The sequence below is a fragment of the Ochotona curzoniae genome, unplaced genomic scaffold (assembly GCF_017591425.1).
Source record: "Ochotona curzoniae isolate NIBS_2020 unplaced genomic scaffold, NIBS_Ocur_1.0 scaffold_4701, whole genome shotgun sequence".
Taxonomy (NCBI): Eukaryota; Metazoa; Chordata; class Mammalia; order Lagomorpha; family Ochotonidae; genus Ochotona; species Ochotona curzoniae.
The window spans coordinates 61,275,747-61,293,431 of record NW_024467122.1 but is presented as its reverse complement, the minus strand read 5'-3'; the positions used below and the strand labels follow the sequence as shown (position 1 = coordinate 61,293,431).

Below are 17,685 nucleotides of genomic sequence, written 5' to 3'. Positions count from 1 at the left end.
CACCTTGGAGACGGCACTCTAAATTTGCAGTGTGACCCTGGCCCATGAAAACAATTCTTAGGTTGCTAAACATTTTCTTCCCTCAAGGAAAGCATGACAATATTTTCTGTAATATTTATTTGAATTTTTCCTTGAAGTATTTTCCTAAGGTTTCCATAAATGTTCACAGATTTTTTTTCTTTGAAAAAATTAAAAGCTTTCTTTAAACAAGAGACTGAAGGAAGTAGTGACAGCCTCCATTTTGAGCAGTTAGTTTGCTAATCAATAGAGACAAAAAGGGATATACATTAGAGATTAAAAGGGAATATGTTAGAGAGACCAGATACTGAAATTTAGAAAGGAAGAGGAATTTCTGATAATACTATACTCAGAAAGAAGCAAGTTTTGCTTTGGAATTGGAAAGTGGCTTACTTCGAATCAGTACCTACACCTGCATATTGCAGTTCATAAAAATATTTCACTAAAAGTATACCTTACTTACTGTCCCACAGTGCCTACACATAGTAGATGTTAATTTAAAACCAAGAATGATTAACACAGAATTGTATCCCTGACATTAATAATAACATTGTAGTATTGTGGAAGATTTCCTAAGACTTCTGATATGTGTCTGTCTTTGTTTTATAGATGAAAACATTGACACCTAGAGAAATTAAGGGATTTTCCCAGTGTCACAAAATGAGTTAAAGGAAAAGCCAGGGCTGGAAATCTTGCTCCTTCTTTGAGCCATTGATGTGATGATGGATTGTACCTCAGACACACTCTTTCGTTCCTGGAGGAAATATCCTCCCCATGCTGCCACATGTATTATTTCCCATAGTTCCGTCTGTATTCCTAAGTGCACTTGGTCTGTGATTTCCTTTTCTGTGCTGTCTTTGTCAGGTTTTGCTGTCAGTGTTAGTGTTTCCCTAATTTTCTGTGTTGGCATCAGTTTATATGGCATAGTCTTTGGTGCTTTAAAGAACTCCACTGTAAAACCATCTCGAGCCAAAGCTTTTTTTAGGGTGGTAACTGTTGTTTTATTGTTTTTTTCTCCTTCATATTTCAGTTTTGATAATTTTCTTTTCCTAGGATTCATTTACATATCCAAATATGTTAGCTTTTTAAAAAAATTTATTATGTATGTTATTTTTGTTCCTCCTAATTTCTTTGTCTTTTTTTTCTTTCTACTCTTTTAATAGAAAGCTTTCTTTCTTATTCATTTATCTTTAAAGACTGAACATTCATATCTAAAAATTTGTTGTGCTTGTAGTTTTAACTATCCTAGTATGAGTTGTTGCAGTTTCAATTATTTGTAAATAATATAAAATTAGATTTTGTATTTCTTCTTTGAGCCAAAGTAGTTAGAAGTGATTTGGGTTTTATTTTGTTATAGATTTTGATGTGCTTGAGATAGTTTGCTTTGCTTTGTTTTATATTTCTTTCACAATTTATAGTTTGCAGTTAGAGACTGAGCCTTAAATCTTTATTTTTTGCATTAAAATCTACCTTTAGTCCAAAAGAATATCAGTTTTTATACATATTTCTGAACATTCTCTTTATATCAGATTATGTATTCTGTTAATACCCACAAAATCTACTGTCTTAGGCTTTTTAATTTTTTATTATTTTTTTTAAGATTTATTTATTTATTGGAAAGGCAGATATACAGAGAGGAGGAGAGACAGAGAGGAAGATCTTCCATCCGATGATTCACTCCCCAAGTGACCGCACAACGGCCGAAGCTATGCCGATCCGAAGCCAGGATCCAGGAGCCTCTTCCTGATATCCCACACGGGTGCAGGGTCCCAAAGCTTTGGGCCGTCCTCGACTGCTTTCCCAGGCCACAAGGAGGGAGCTGGATGGGAAGTGGAGCTGCTGGGATTAGAACCGGCGCCCATAAGGGATCCTGGGCGCATTCAAGGCAAGGACTTTTAGCCACTAGGCCACGCCACCGGGCCCTGTCTTAGGCTTTTTAAACCCTCCAAACACAGAAAAAACGATCAAGTTTTGCTATTTGCTATTTAATTCAAAAGTGTTTCATTCTTTTTATCTTTATTATAGTTTCACTTATTGTCATTAAAAATCTTTTGTCCTATTTAATGTATTTGCCTTTAACTTCCCTTTGATATCAATATTTGTGAGTCATTCTAGAACTCTAATAGTCACATGTGTCATTTCCTTTGTTTTTACCATTTGTGTCACTTGAGCTTATATGTTGTGCCTGAAATTTTCTTCTAAAATTGTGCCTGGTCCTGAACACTGACCCAGAGAAGAGTTAGTGGAGTGATACAACACCAGACCTCAGGTGTTTGCATATTGCTAGCCACAGGGACAGTGACAGCCACAGCACCTGCTACCTTTTCTTGCAGGAGTACAGGGTTCATTTCAAATGAGTGTCTTACCAAGTAACACAGGGCCTATTTCTGCACTCCAGAAGATCTGTTTGCTTTTATTTAGTAGACTGATTAGCATTCAGGTTTACAAACTTGACAACTTTGGCCACGATATTTACTGGCACACAAGTATTCTCCCCAAGTCCTTTTATTTAAGACGAGATCAGGCGCATTCAGGGTGGTATGGCCGTAGACAATCCTTTTATTTAAAATACAATGTTTTAGGGCCCAGTGTGGCAGCCTAGTGGCTAAAGTCCTCACTTTGCATGTGTTGGGATCTCATATGAATGTCGGTTCATGTCCCTGCAGCCTAGCTTCCCATCCAACTCCCTGCTTGTGGCCTGGGAAAGTAGTCGAGGACAGCCCAAAACCTTGGAACCCTGCACCCACGTGGGAGACCCAGAGGAGGCTCCAGGCTCCTAGCTTTGGATCAGCTCAGCGCTGGCCATTGTGGCCACTTGGGGAGTGAATCAGTGGATGGAATATCTTCCTCCTCTGTGTCTTCTCCTTGACTTTCCAATAAAAAATAAATAAGTCTTTTTTAAAAATCAGTACAATACAAAGTTTTAAGGAATGTGAACATTTTAATTGTTATAGTTTGTTTCTAAAAGTTGTATGTGTGGGACACTTTCATGCTTACGGCCTAAATTTGTGATTTCGATTGTATTAATTCACATAGGTTAAACCCTTATGAGACTCTTGAAGGTAGAAATAGACTCAAGTGACAATTTTGTTTTATGAGCTTTAACTAGTTAGCATTTCATGAACCAAATAATGTATAAATGTGTTTTGGAGTGATCTAAAATCCAGCATGTGTGCCTAAGTTTCTTAAATGTATTACATTATTTCATACTAGAACACTTGTGTAACATAGCTGGAGACAGAGACCGTCTCAGCTTTAAGCATGAGGCCTTCATGGTTCAGAGAAGCCAGGTACCCCTTCAAGGCTGGGATTCTTTTGTGTTAACCACTTCCAGAAACATATAATTAAAATTTTAGGGTAGCGTTTGTCAGGCCTTAATAACAGTTTAAGTATATTTAACTGAGAAAAATAAATTAGGAAGTAAAAGTGGTAACTTCAGTGTTAACTAATTTTTGTATTCATATTTGACAAGACAATATGAGTATTAAACATGTTTTATAAGTTCATTTGAGTTATTGTCACTTAAAATTACATTAATATTTATAACATCTGAGTTGTACACTATCCATCATTTGTTACCACTTTTCAGATAAGATTTTTTTTCTCACTTCCTTAGTGTGGTCTCTGTCATAGAATTCCTTATTCCCATTTTCTTTTCCCCCTGTTTCCATTGATTTCATTTTCAAGCATGCAGTTGATAATATTTTTGCAAGATTGATTTATTTGACAGTGATGGATGGAGGAGAGAGACAGAGAAGTAGGTAGTCGACTTCCTTCTATTGGTTCACTCCCCAAATGGCTGCAACACTTGAGGCTAGGTCAGGCCAAAGCCAGGAGCCCAGATTCTGCCAAGGTGGAGAGGTCCAAGTACTTGGCCCATCCTCCACTGTCTTCCCAGGCACCTCAGCAGAGAACTAGATTAAAAGCTGAGTAGCTGAAACTTAAACCAGAGCTCTGAAATGGGATGCTGGTGTCTCCAGTGGCAGCTTAATCCCCTGCACTGCAATACCACCCTAAACTTATGACTTCTGTTGTAGTAGCATGGATGTGTTCATCTTCTCAGAGTTTCTAACCGCTTCCGTTTTCCACCAGTTTCTCATCTTTCCCTTTTTAGCTCTTCAAAGAGCCAGCAATAGAACAGTGGCTGGATAGAGCTGAAGGAGTGAACATTACAGCAGGAAAGGCACTAATCCTCTTGTTCGACAGATTTGTAGAGAAGATTGACTAGCACCTGGCCTACAGTTACATTAACTGTCACAAACATACAATGCCGTAATACGTGTAACTAGAAACCGTATTTCTCAGTATAAATTTAGAGTCATTCCCAGTACTTTATCCCACTGAAACTTCAGGTCCAAGAACCCAGATATTTCTGTATGTTGAGACATTGGGTTGTCAGTCCAGCAATGCTGTTACCACTTCTTTTTAAATCTGCCCTGAATATGCTATGAGGCCATCAACACTTTTTGTTTTTGCTAAGGCAACCAGGATTTCAGTATCTCTGCTCCTAAGGACAAAGAGGTCATGACAGAAATTAGTAGTGCTTGGTTAGTTGAGCAATAGAATGAGTCACTGGGTCAGGAATTTTGGCACAGAGCTGAAGATGCCACCCTGGGCACCTACATCCTGTAATAAAATGCCCGGGATGGAATCCCAGCTCCGTTTCTGATCTCAGCTTCCTTCTAATGCACACACCCTGGGAGGCAGCAAGTAATGGCTCAAGATGTTGTGTACCTGCCACCCATATCACAGCAGTGCGGCTGGACTCCCCAAATTTTAGAGGCATAAAGCATGCTTACAGAGGCCCTCAGCAACAAATATTGCTGTTCCCCTTCAAAAAGAGTTGATTCAGAAGGAGAGAGCCTGAGCCAAGAAGGCCGAGTTGTGGAGCCTTGAACCCCAGAGGGCTCATCTCAGGCCTTGAGAACGAATTAAACTGGTATGGTGGGATTTTGGAATTGCTCCAGACCGTTGACCCCTTTCATCTGTGCATTTTCTCTCTTCTGATAGAACACAGCATGCCCAGCTGCTTATCCTACACCTGTCACACCTTTGCATTTGTCGGGGAGGTGAAAGACAAAAGCCATGAGTTTCTTCTAGGTCTTCCATTTGGGTGCATGGCCAGGTATATTGTCTATCTTCAACTGCTTTCCCAGGTTCTTTATCAGGGTTCTGGATCAAAAGTGGTGCAACTGGGTCTCTAATCTGCACTCCTGTGAGATGGTGGCATCAAAAGCAATAGCTTAACTAGCTGTGTCCCAATTCCAACCCATCTTTATTCTTTACATCCATTTGGTTAGTTATTGATTGGATAACTAATGCCCAAGAGCATCCTGAATGTTAGCATTTCTAAAAATGTATATGTGTTTATTTCAAACTTGACTGATTGGCCTGGATGAAATTTTCAGATGAAAAACACTTTAAGAATTTTGAAAATATTTCCCTTGTCTGAGTACTGGCCAGGCCTCCCTGTGGAAGTTTTTAGGTTCTCTCTGTTAATCTCTGGAGTTTCAGATTTTCAAAGGGAAGTACATTACTGAGGGTCTTTTTCACCCAATGTCCCAAACATTGGACAGTACTTTTCAACCTGAAGAATCACATCTTTCATGCTCAAAAATTTTGTTTTCTTTTTTCCCCCTTCATTTCTTCTCTTTGTTGTTGTTGTGGATTTTTTTGTGTGTGTTTGTTTGTTTTGGTTTTGGTTTGGGTTTGGGTTTTTTTGGTCCCTCCTTTTTGTTCTCTTTCTAAAACATGTATATGGTTTCATTCATTCTACCCAGTTAATCATTTGCATCCCTTTTAATAGCACTGGACACCCTGAAGAAGCTCCCAGTTCCTGGCTTCAGTCTGGCTCAGCCCTGGCCATTTTGGCTTTTTGAGAAGTGAGCCATCAAATTGAAGGATCTCTCTCTCTCCGTCTCTCTCTGTCTCTCTCTGTCTGTGTGTGTCTTCTCTCTCTGTAACTCTGACTTTCAAATTAATAAAATAAATCTTTCAAAAACAAAAATGCTGGAATTAGGAATAGAGGTGGTACTGAACCCAGTTACTCCAGCATAGGTATTTTAATTTGGAAACCAAATGTCCAATGTCTGTTAACTTGTTTTTGGTTTGGTAAATAATATGTATTTACTCATTGGACCAAATTCAAGCTGTCTGAAAATATGATCAAATCTTTCTTCATTCTTTTTTATCCTATTTTCCTCCACAGATTTAATTACCTTTGATATCATTCTATGTCAGTGATTCATACATTTATTTCAAAGGAAAATGTACTATACAAAGTGTTCAGACTTGTGTTACTAATATATATTCTAGATAGCTTTCCTTTTCCATGTTTATAGTTACTATTTTTAACTTATATAATATTTCTTCTTTTTTTTTTTAAAGATTTATTTTTATTATTTTTTTTATTGGAAAGGCAGATATACAGAGAGGAGAGACAGAGAGGAAGATCTTCCGTCCAATGATTCACTCCCCAAGTGAGCGCAACGGGCCGATACTATGCCGATCCGAAGCCAGGAGCCTCTTCCGGGTCTCCCACGCGGGTGCAGGTTCCCAAAGCTTTGGGCTGTCCTCAACTGCTTTCCCAGGCCACAGGCAGGGAGCTGGAAGGGAAGCGGGGCTGCCGGGATTAGAACTGGCGCCCATATGGGATCCCGGGCGTGCAAGGCGAGGACCTTTAACCACTTGCGCCACCACGCCGGGCCCTATAATATTTCTTCTTTAAAATACATTTTCATTTCTAGATAGAATCTCAAAACTTTTTCTTTTTTTTTCTTTCTTTTTTTTTTTTTTTTTTTTGAGAAGGGTTTGAACCAAACGCTCCAGCACAGGAGATGGGCCTGTCAATACTAGACACCACACCTACTGTCTACTTTATCTTTTCCTAATCTTATGTCGGAGGTTATCTTCAGATTTATGATGATCTTTTTGCTCTGTTCCTATTTAAATGCAGGAAACAAAAGCCTCGGAAGCTCCATCTGTCCATTACATTTAACCAGAATCCTTCATGTTGGGAATTGGTTTTTCCATACACACACAACATGTGATCATATGTAATAATCTCTAGTTATCTTGTCTTCAAGGTTAATCTTAAAATTCCTATAAGAAAATAGTATGTGATGAACACTTAAGCTGTTTAAACTAATACCCTGACAGCATAAAAATTACTTTTTTAGACTTCTGAGACATATTTCTATAAGAGGCAATATTCGTTCAAATCCTCATTCTTTTGGAAGTTCTCCAGATTCTGTCATCACTAAAATTATTCAAGCAAATTTTTTAGTAAGTCAATAAATGAGAGGAGTGGACAACACAGTAAAGCTAAAATACATTAAATTTATTTAAAATTTTTTACATTTATTTTAAAGTTAAAACAGTTTTAAAACATTAAATTTAAAATATTTATTTTAAATTGTAAAATGTTTTACAATTAAAATGTATTCTTGGGCCCGGCACAAAGGCACAGTGGTTAGGGTCCTCACCTTACGGGCCCCGGATCCCATATGGTCGCCAGTTCTAATCCCGGTAGCTCCACTTTCCTTCTAGCTCCCTGCTTGTGGCCTGGGAAAGCAGTTGAGAGTGGCCCAAAGCCTTGGGACCCTGCACCCACGTGGGAGACCCGGAGGAGCTCCAGGCTCCTGGCTTTGGATTGGCTCAGCTCCAGTCGTTGCACTCATTTGGGGAATGAACCATCGGAAAGAAGATCTTCCTCTCTGTTTCTCCTCCTCTATGTATATCCGCCTTTCCAATAAAAATTAAAAAGTCTTTAAAAAATAAATAAATAAAATGTATGCTGAGAATCTTGTTAACTTCAAAAGTGATTTTGTTTTTGTGCATTGTATTGTCTGTTATGACCCTGTAGAAGAAATTAGTCAACCAAAAAATCTGGATCAAAATTTTGCATGTCCTTGTCTCTGGAAACCTTTACATTACCTTCATTCTTTAAAAAAAAAGAAAGAAAAGAAAAGAAAAGAAGAAGATTTATATACATATATATATTTTTTTTTATTTATTGGAAAGTCAGATATACAGAGAGGAGGAGAGACAGAAAGATCTTCCGTCCAATGAATCACTCGCCAAGCAGCTACATGGCCGGAACTGTGCTGATCTGAAGCCAGGAGTCCAGAGCCTCTTCTGTGTCTCCTACACAGGTGCAGGTTCCCAAGGCTTTGGGCCACCCTGGACTGCTTTCCCAGGCCACAAGCAGGGAGTGGCATGGGAAGCAGGGATGCCAGGATTAGAACCGGCTCTCATGTGCGATCCCGGCACGTGCAAGGCGAGGACTTCAGCTACTGGGCCACTGTGCTAGACCTACATTACCTTCCTTATTTTTGTTCTTTTTCTCCTCTGGGTTTTTTTGTTTGTTTGTTTGTTTTTTGTTTTTTGTTTTTGCCATATGTTAGCAATAGTAGTATTGGATTTCTAAGTACTTGGTTGGAATTTGAGTTAGATGTCTTGATTTAAAATATGTTTCCCAAGTAAAGGAGTTTATAACAAGTCTCTTTTTACCAGCTCTTAGAAGCTACATTTTAGTAGCCAGGGTAGAGATGAAGATGGTTTACCTGTTAATGTACCTGTTCTCTCTAGGAGTTGAAAGATAGGGTGTTCATACTGGCACAGTGAGCTAAGCTGCTGCTTGATAAATAGGCATTGCATATCAGAGTGGCTGGGATTGGAGTTCACCTCCACTTCTGATCAAACTTCCTGTTAATATTTCTGAAAAGCAGCAAATTCTGGCCTTGCCAGTGAAAAACCTGCTTAGAGTTCCTGGTTCTTGCATCAGCCTAGCTCAGCCCTGACTATTACAGCCATTTGGGGAATGAACCAGTGGATGGAAAAAAAATTGCACTGTCTCTCCATCTGCATATCTTCCCTTCTCACTATCATTCTGCCTTTCAAATACACAAATGAGAGAGAGAGAGAGATAGAGAGAGAGAAAGAGAGAATGAATATGAATAGTTATCCTGGAAAGGAGAGGGAAATTTTATAAATTATTACTTCAAAGTAGTTGTTCTTAGCTTTGGCTAAAACTTAGAAGTACTTGAGAAGCTGTCATACACAGAAGAAGTTACTGTCTATTTCCTACCATCAAAATATTCTGATTAATTGATTTGCAAGCACCAGAGCATTGGAAAATTTAAAAGCTGATTAAGTGTTCTTGATGTGAAGCTGAATTTGATGCCTACTGCTTTAAAGTGGTGCCTTTCACCTGAAGGGGGCCTTTTTATTTTCTCACCTGAAGCCATTTTTTACTTGTCAGAACCTTTAGTATGTGCTTTAGGTGTCTAATGGGTGGAAGATGCTTAGCATCCTACAAAATGCAGGGCAGCCCTGTATAGCAGAGATTGCCCATCCCAAGATATCTTAGTGTTTCTAAGGAGAAACCTTGCCTTACACAAAGTCCAGCTAATTTCACATTTCGTCAGACTTTATACTACATTTCTAAAATTTGATTATCCAAGGAGATACTCTATATTCTCCAATAAATCTGGGACGTTTCTTTTTTTTACAGTGATAGAAATACTGATCTAACCTGGAAGAAAATAGACTTTTTCTAACACTTGTATTGATCATAGTGGTAATACTGATTTTTAAGTCTAAAACTGTAAATGGCTTTTTTTTTCTTGTTATGTATTAGTATGTAACTAATGTACTAGCAGTAATGATGTATTTGTGTACTAATGTTCTGGATGCTTGTATATAAAACTAATTAGTGAAATTAGCTGTTTATCACTAAATATTAATCAAGATCCTTTTTATTTCATTGTGTGTGTTAGATGGTCCCTTTTATGAAGTAGTTGTTTTGATGGTTGGCCATCAGTTTGTTTGAAAACTGCAAAACTACTCAACATTAAATTAATGCTAAAGTTTCTGGGTTTTTGTCTTTTGATGTCTGGCTTTAGAAAATTTTGTGAGAAGGAACTCTGGTGAATGTGCCATTGGTTTGTCTTTGTCTGTTTAGTATCTCTTTATATTTGTAAAGAGAAAGAAAGATACTTATGTGCTCACCACTATTACTTGGCTGAGTGACTGTTACTGGCTGGGTGCGTGTTAATGAAGTGTCCAACTTGAAGTCTCTCCTCTTTGCCCCACTGTATGCTATATCCTTAGTGCAGCTTTACAGTTAAGATTAAGTTCATCTGGGCCCGGTGCAATGGCTCAGTGCCTAAATCCTTGCCTTGCATGCACCTGGATCCCATATGGGCTCCGGATTGTGTCCCAACTGCTCCATAGTGTGATACACCAAGAATTTTAGCTACCATTTACAATGAATGGCTGTGGAAATCTTGTAAATTATATTGTGAGAAAGACAGGCATATGATGTGCCATGGCCAAAATGATAAACCACAGTGAGCACCAGAGAAAGAACAGAACTATAAATGTCTCAACCTGCTGTGAAAGCATGGTGCTGCTAGGTAGCACATCTTACTTTGCATGTGGACTTCACAGGACTTTGAGTTCCTAGTTTTAGAAACATCATTGCTTTTTTACATCTTTTCACTTCTATTCGTTGTCATCACTGTCCACTTGAAGGATTAATTTGTTTTCAGGAGTTTCTCCTGCAGATTCCTGTTGTAAAAATTTTAGCACGTAACAGGCATGTTTAAAAATATAATCTAAAAATATATATGATTTAGCTAGACTTAACAATATTTTTCCTGTGCCATCTGAAAGAGAGTTGTATAATAATACTTCTAAGAATAATGATCACTTTTATAGCCACAAAACCTTGATCACCACTAAGAACATTAGCAAAAATTTTAATCCATCTTTTATCTGATTTGGAGCTATGTTAAACATAGAAAAATTGTATTGTTTTTAGAGTCTGCATAGGTCTTGGTAATTTGTTTTAAAGATTTATTTCTTTTTATTGCAAAGTCAGATATACAGAGAGGAGAGATAGAGCAGAATATCCTCTGCCCAATGATTCACTCCCCAAGTGGCCGCAACAACCAGAGCCGAGCCAATCCGAAGCCAGGAGCCAGGAGCCTCCTCCAGGTCTCCCACATGAGTGCAGGGTCCCAAGGCTCTGGGCTGTTCTTGACTGCTCTCCCACACCACAGGCAGGGAGCTAGATAGAAAGTGGGGCTGTCGGGATTAGAACTGGTACCCAAAAGGGATCGCAGCATGTGCAAGGCGAGGATCTTAGATGCTGACCTATCGCACCAGGCCTGTTCTTGATGTTTTGAAAACAGTGAATCTTTACTAGGGGACAAACATTCCTGCAAGTCAGTCACTTCTAGTTTCCAGTTTTAACACCCGAGATTCAGATTCATGCAGCAGCAAGAGTAACAATTTATTACATCTCATAGTCTAAGACAATTAGTAACAAGTAGTCAAAAGTATAATTTTTCGTAATGTTATATTTCTGAGATACATCACATTTCATAGAATTTACCATTTTACAGTTACAAATGCTTTAAGATATTTTAAAAACTGTATATCAGTTACTATCTATTTTAGCATATTTTCATTATCTCTCCCAAAATCCCGTATCCATAGCATCACTATCTGCTATCATGGAACAATATGAAAAATACAAATGTCATTTTCATTAAATTCAGACACTTGTGGACGACTTTCTCTCAAGAGTCACAGGGTGTGATTTCTTCTTAGAACTTGGATGCAGAATTACTGGGGGATGGCAACAGACTGGTGTCAATTAAGATGTCCATAATGGAGTGCTTGGGTTCTGCTCCAAACTCTCGCTTCCTGCTAATTCAGATCCTGGCCCACAGCAGCGATGACTAATTATCAAGTCTGCCACCCACTTGGGAGACCTGGATTGAGTTTCCAGCTCTCAGGTTCAGTTCCAAAGACCAGTGTGGACATTTGAAGAATGAACCGTTAGATTAAACTCTCTCTCCCTCCCCTCACTCACTCACTCACTCGCTCATAAATTTTTTAAAGTAGGTTTTTGTAACGCTGAAAAGGATTTCAACAGCTGTTCCACATTTACAGCTTTAGACTAATTAGATACTGAACCCTATTACTTTTACTTCATTCGCCTTCCATATTACCTAGCAAACGTATTGTTTGATAGTACTTTTAAGAATATACAATTCTACCATATCTTTGTGGTCTCCCTAAACTCCCACATCCTTTATTGTTATCATTAGCATACAAATGCTAACATTCACCAAAATGATAATATGAGACTAGATAAGAAGATAACCTTTTTTTGCTGTTTATTTTGTTTGTTTTGTTTTTTAAATAATCTTACTTAGTTGATTAGGGTACAAAGGGTCAAGGGCTACTGGAAAGTGGGTAATACCATTGTTTCCACACTAATATCATTTTTTCCCCTGTATCTGGGGTCAGGGGAGAAACAAAGGGAAAAGCCCCACCCAGCCTCCCTCCCATCCCAAGTCCCCTTGCGAGGCGCTCTAAGGGTCCTGCTCAAGCAGTTTTGATATTTCAACAGTTCTGAATTGCTGCCAGTCTTCGCCTTTCCAATCTATTCAGAATCCACTGGCTGACATAGTCTCTCATGGTTGGGGTTCTGTGATCAGCAGTTCAGTTGGAGGGATCTCCAAAGAAACTTCATCTGAGATGATCCCAAACCTGATTCTTGTGTGAATTTGCCAATACAGGGTCTGGCACCGTCTGTCACACCAATCAGCTTATGCACATGCTGGTCATTGCAATTGCTGGGTCCATTCTGTTTCCAGCCCTGTTTTCCACATGAACCATTGGGTGTTGTAGTCCAGCTCGATCCTACCCACTTCATACTCTATCATTCTCCACAAATTCTTTTGTTTGTAAACTGTTTCATATTTGATTATGTAATTTTAGTTGATTTCTTGGCATTCAGTATAATAACAGTCATTAATTAGCAATAAAAATGTCTGATCTGTAAGATAAATGGATGTGACCAGATCATTTCCCGAAGCACATCCCTGCCAGTTCCTCGTGTACAGATGTATGTATGTGTTAGCAATGCTTGCCTCGAGGCTGTTGAGAGGACTAAGGAGGTAATACATGCATGCAGAGTGCTCACAAAACACCAGGTACAGTTACATACCCTGTTTCTGTTTGTATGTTTTGCGAATTTGCAATCTTTACCTTGAATTTATATAATTAAATTGTAGGTGCTATGAATAAAAGTTGAAATGAATTGCTACTATGATCTTAAAGGACACATTTCTGGTCAGTTGATTGAATATTGGGCTTGCTCTCAGTCTTAGAAACATAATTTTAGCCCAAGAGCATGAGGGGAAACAAATAATCTCATTTTAAAATAACATTGGGTTGTTTCTTCACTTTATTCTGAGTTTCGCATAAATATAATGTGATGCTGAGGTAGATATTAACTGCTCATCTTGCTTGCTCAGCCTGTAGTTAATGTTATAGAAAAAAAATAAGATATGAACTAACCAGGATCGCCACATGGCCTGAAATAACCTAAGACTTTTTATACACAGGTATTTTACACAGTTCATGGGAAAATGGAGTTTAAAAGATAAGTTTACTTCTGGTGCAAAAAAAAAAATTTTTTTTTAATTCTTGCATACTTTTTTTTAATAAAGTTTAATCCCATGATTTTTTTTTTTTTTAATTTTGGGAAAAGAGTTAGAAAGTAGGATGGGGTTTGGGAAGACATGTGTTCCATCCTCTGATTCATTCCCCAACTAACCACTACACCCAGGGCTGGACCAGGCTGGAGCCAGGAGTCTCCTGTGTGAGTGCAAGGGACCATGTCTTAAGCCATCTCCTGCTGCTTTCCCAGGCATATTTAGCAGGGAACTGGATGGGATGTGGAACATTCAGGACTTGAATGGTGCCCATATCAGATACTGGCTCTGCAACTAGTAGTCTTACTTGCTACACCAAAATACCAACCCCTCCATGAACTTTGCAAATATCATTATCAAAATCATGAACAGATATCCCCTAAGTTCTTACTAGCTTACAATCATCGACTGTCTAGATCTTCCCATCTGGAAATGGCTCTGATGATAGAATTCTTTGTAAGCTAGAACTGATAAGAATTGGATCAGCCACCTGACAATGAAGAGCTCTTCCTGTTAGGGAAGTGATCATATTAAGGTTATCCCTCATGCAGGAGGATGGGCTCGCTTCGGCAGCACATATACCCCTCATGCAGGAGTATGACCACTTCTGCATCTGGCAGGATATCCATCTACACAACTTGTTAAGTCATATCTACTTCTAAGATTTCACGAAATTCAAGAAATTGAGGACTCATTCTGAATATTGGTGTTATTTAAACAGAAGTTTTATTTTTCTTCGATATAAGCAATGTGAAAGTATTAAAGTTGAATCAAAAGTATTTTCTTCTAGCACTGCCTATCACTTAGGTGCAGTAATTTGAACTGACTCTGTATTCACGGATACTTTTAATATTTATCCACCGAAGACTATTCTGAAGGTGAGGTTGCTGTGAAAAAAAGCCTCATCTTTCAGAGGATAGAATAAATAAGCCAGGCAGAATTACATGAGCATTCTTTGTAGTCACCATTTAATATAAACTATTGGAAATCAAATTTGACATTGATCATATTTGTGAATATGCTATTAATATTTTTTATGGCCAGTCTTCTTCCCACCACTAGAAAGATGTTACTGAAATAATATAATGAAAGCAGCATCAGAATCTGAATTGTAAAGGGAGAATGTCCTGCTTCACATTTGATTTTAGTCTTTTAGGCTCACATGCCAGGGCTGTTACAGGAGTCAGCTTTTTATTAGTCTTTAATGTGTCTCTCTAAAGCTTCTCATTGTTTTAAGATAGCGCACAGACAGGCTTAATGTGACTCTTAATTCTCTTTCCTGATGCTGAGAATCCAGTGGTGAACCAAGCTGAGATCACTGCCAGGTTGAACTTAGAATGAAATACAAGTAACAAACAAGTAAATTCAAAATTACGTAATTTTGAATCATGAGAGGAAATAGAGTACACTGGTAGAAAAAATCTAGTGAGAGTAGCATGAGTACTATTTTAGAGAAGGTAGAGATACTTTCAAAATCATAACTTAAGCTGAGCATTGAAGAGTATAAAAGGCAATATTGTAAGTTGAGAAATGTGTCAAACCCTAAGAGGCCAAGGGCCTAATTTCATTCACATTTTTTCTGTACTGATTTAACCCATAAAAATGACTAGTTTCACTTGTTAAGGAAATTTTCATTATTTATTGCCATTTATTTCCATTGTCTGCACTAAAAAATAATCCGCTCTTAACTCTCATATATTCAGTGTTGACCTCCAAACCACTTAGAGTTATCACAGTTAGTCTCTGTAAATATAAAGTACCTTGCAGCTTCCCACAGAGGAAAATTTCAATGCATGTTTGTTCCTCTTTCCTTCTCCCTACCTCTAGCTCTGTTGAATGTTGCTGAGTAGCTCCTTCCACCCCAAACCCCAAGGATATGAACAATTTGTTGTAGGGGATATCCAAAAGATATACTGTTGTCTGTGTCTGTTTCCATTTTGTCTGTATGAAGGCTCCTAGGAGTCTCTGCCTCTTCCTGACTCTCCCAATTTGACTGCTAAAGCTAAGGTTAGTTCCAAGTGTTAGTTCCAAGGTTAGTTCCAAATCGGGAAATTCAGCAGTCTACAGCAATCCAAGTCCCTACCTACCATGCCTCCCAGTTTCTATTTCTTTCTGGGTCTTAACTCCATCCCTTAGGATTTTTGTGATTTCTTCTGCTCATGATTTCTTTATCAGGAAGCTGCCTTGGTTGTTGCTGAATGGGAGGGAGGCAGGGAAATACGGAATTCCTTTAAATTCCTCGTCTTTGGCATTTCCTACATAGTGGTTCTTCCAAAGGCCAACAATTTTGAGAAAGACTTTGTAAGCCAGAACAGGATGTGACCTTGGTCTCTGCTTAACTGGTACAGGATTGGCATTTTGCTTATCCCAGGCAACTCAAAAGAAAACACAGCACCTGATTTCAGTAGGAGTTAAGACTGGCTTGCTTCCCTTATCCCACGTGAAGTTATCTGTCTTACAAAGTAACTTATTTTTTAGCAATACTGCCTTAGAAGGAGTGAAGAGAGAAAACATTGGGTCTCCAAAACCTCTCTCTCTCTGCCTTTGTGTTTCCTTCATCAGTAAAACTTGAGAACATTGGTATAGATGGGCCAAGTCTCTTAGTTCTAACATACGATGTTTCTGAATTTTAAACCATCTTAAATGATATTGTGTCTAATATCAAATGCGTGGTGGTTATGTTGGAGGTCATCTCAGTATGTGAGCCTGATACATACATGGAACCAGAGCCCCACTGATTATGCTGGATAGATACCTTCATTTCAGAGTACAGTTCAGTTCAGCTGGATTGTAGTCGGAAAACTTTGTACCAATGTTCTATCTTACTTTGATTTTCTGTGTACTCTGAAGGTGAATCCAGCTGGCTAAACCTAAGTTAACACAAGTCTCCAAAAAATGATGGTCATGTAAACTGTGATTTCTTGCTTTGCTTTGTCAGAGGGATCAAATCATTCTGAAGTAGCACATTGCTATGTAATTTTGACTTGTCACTCTAAATTGGTCCCTCATTCTTTTGCAGGAGCTATTGCGACAATCTTGGTTACCATCCGTTAAGTGCTGCTGACTTTGGAAAGATCATGAAAAACGTCTTTCCAAACATGAAGGCACGTCGTTTGGGCACTAGAGGCAAATCTAAATATCCTTTACCAGAATGGTTTTAATAGTCTCTGGGTTCTCATTCATTGTAGAACCATCTGTTGTTGTAGTTCAACTGGCAGCTATATTTAGAATTAAATTTAGATCAACAGATATAAACAACTCAAATGTACTTGGTAGAGTGATTACAAATATTGTTTTCCCAGCTATTTGTCAAACTGCAATAGAAATACCAAATAATAATTCGTTTCTATGTTGAGATTGTGATAGATTTTTACTTTGCTCTGTTGCTGTTAAATGTTGTTAATGGTCTGATCTCTTTTGCTTTAACACAGAGAATTATTAAACCATACCATATGTTCAGCAATTAGAAATTGTATCAATAAATGTAGAGAAATAAGCTAGCCTATTTTTTTCTTTAATGTAGAAATAGGGGGATCACCTTAGCTTAAAAAAATGGTATTCAAAACCATTTCTTATGGAGCTGTATTGAAAGATTAATATTCACATCAGTTTTTCAGTCAGCTCTTTATGTTTTAAAATAAAAGCAAAAACATAGAAAAGGTCCTTCTTATGATGAGGAAATACTTAATGAGCAAACAAAAGTAAAGAAATGAAAATTAGAGTTCTTTCTGCTCTTGGAAGAAGATTGTGAAACAGAGGGTCTCTGGCGGAAGCACACTTATTTTCTCCCTGCTCAGCTCTTGGCCTTTTTCAGAACATAACATTAGCTACTGTAGAGCAGCTGAAGAAGGGGGGAAAGAGGAAAGCTTTTCTGAAATGTTCCTGGTGTTTTTCACCCTGGTGTTGCAAGACCTATCCTTGTTTCCTGAATACAAACAAAAACGTCTTGATGTGTCTTTGGCATGTTGTAGGTGATAATCCTGTGTGTTTCAGTGGAAAAAGAGAAATGAAAAGGTTAAAGCCCTTGTGACACTCTTAAGAGTTGTTTTTGTCCCAGTGCCCTGGGCTAAAGTTTCCCTTCCCTGTGCCAGGTTTCCATCTAGCTATTCCTTTCCTCTTGACCTGTTTGTTACTGGCACAGCATATTAGG

At 38.3% G+C, this 17,685-nt stretch overlaps 1 protein-coding gene across 2 annotated transcripts in view; it reads left to right on the top strand.

The window, feature by feature from the left end:
- Positions 1 to 17,685, top strand: part of RFX7 (regulatory factor X7) — a 119,460-nt gene that overhangs the window by 87,943 nt on the left and 13,832 nt on the right. For both annotated transcript variants that reach the window (XM_040969868.1, XM_040969867.1), the window contains one exon: positions 16,555 to 16,671. In XM_040969868.1, coding sequence (XP_040825802.1) covers positions 16,555 to 16,671 — 117 coding nt within the window. The remainder of the gene's footprint in view (positions 1 to 16,554; positions 16,672 to 17,685) is intronic.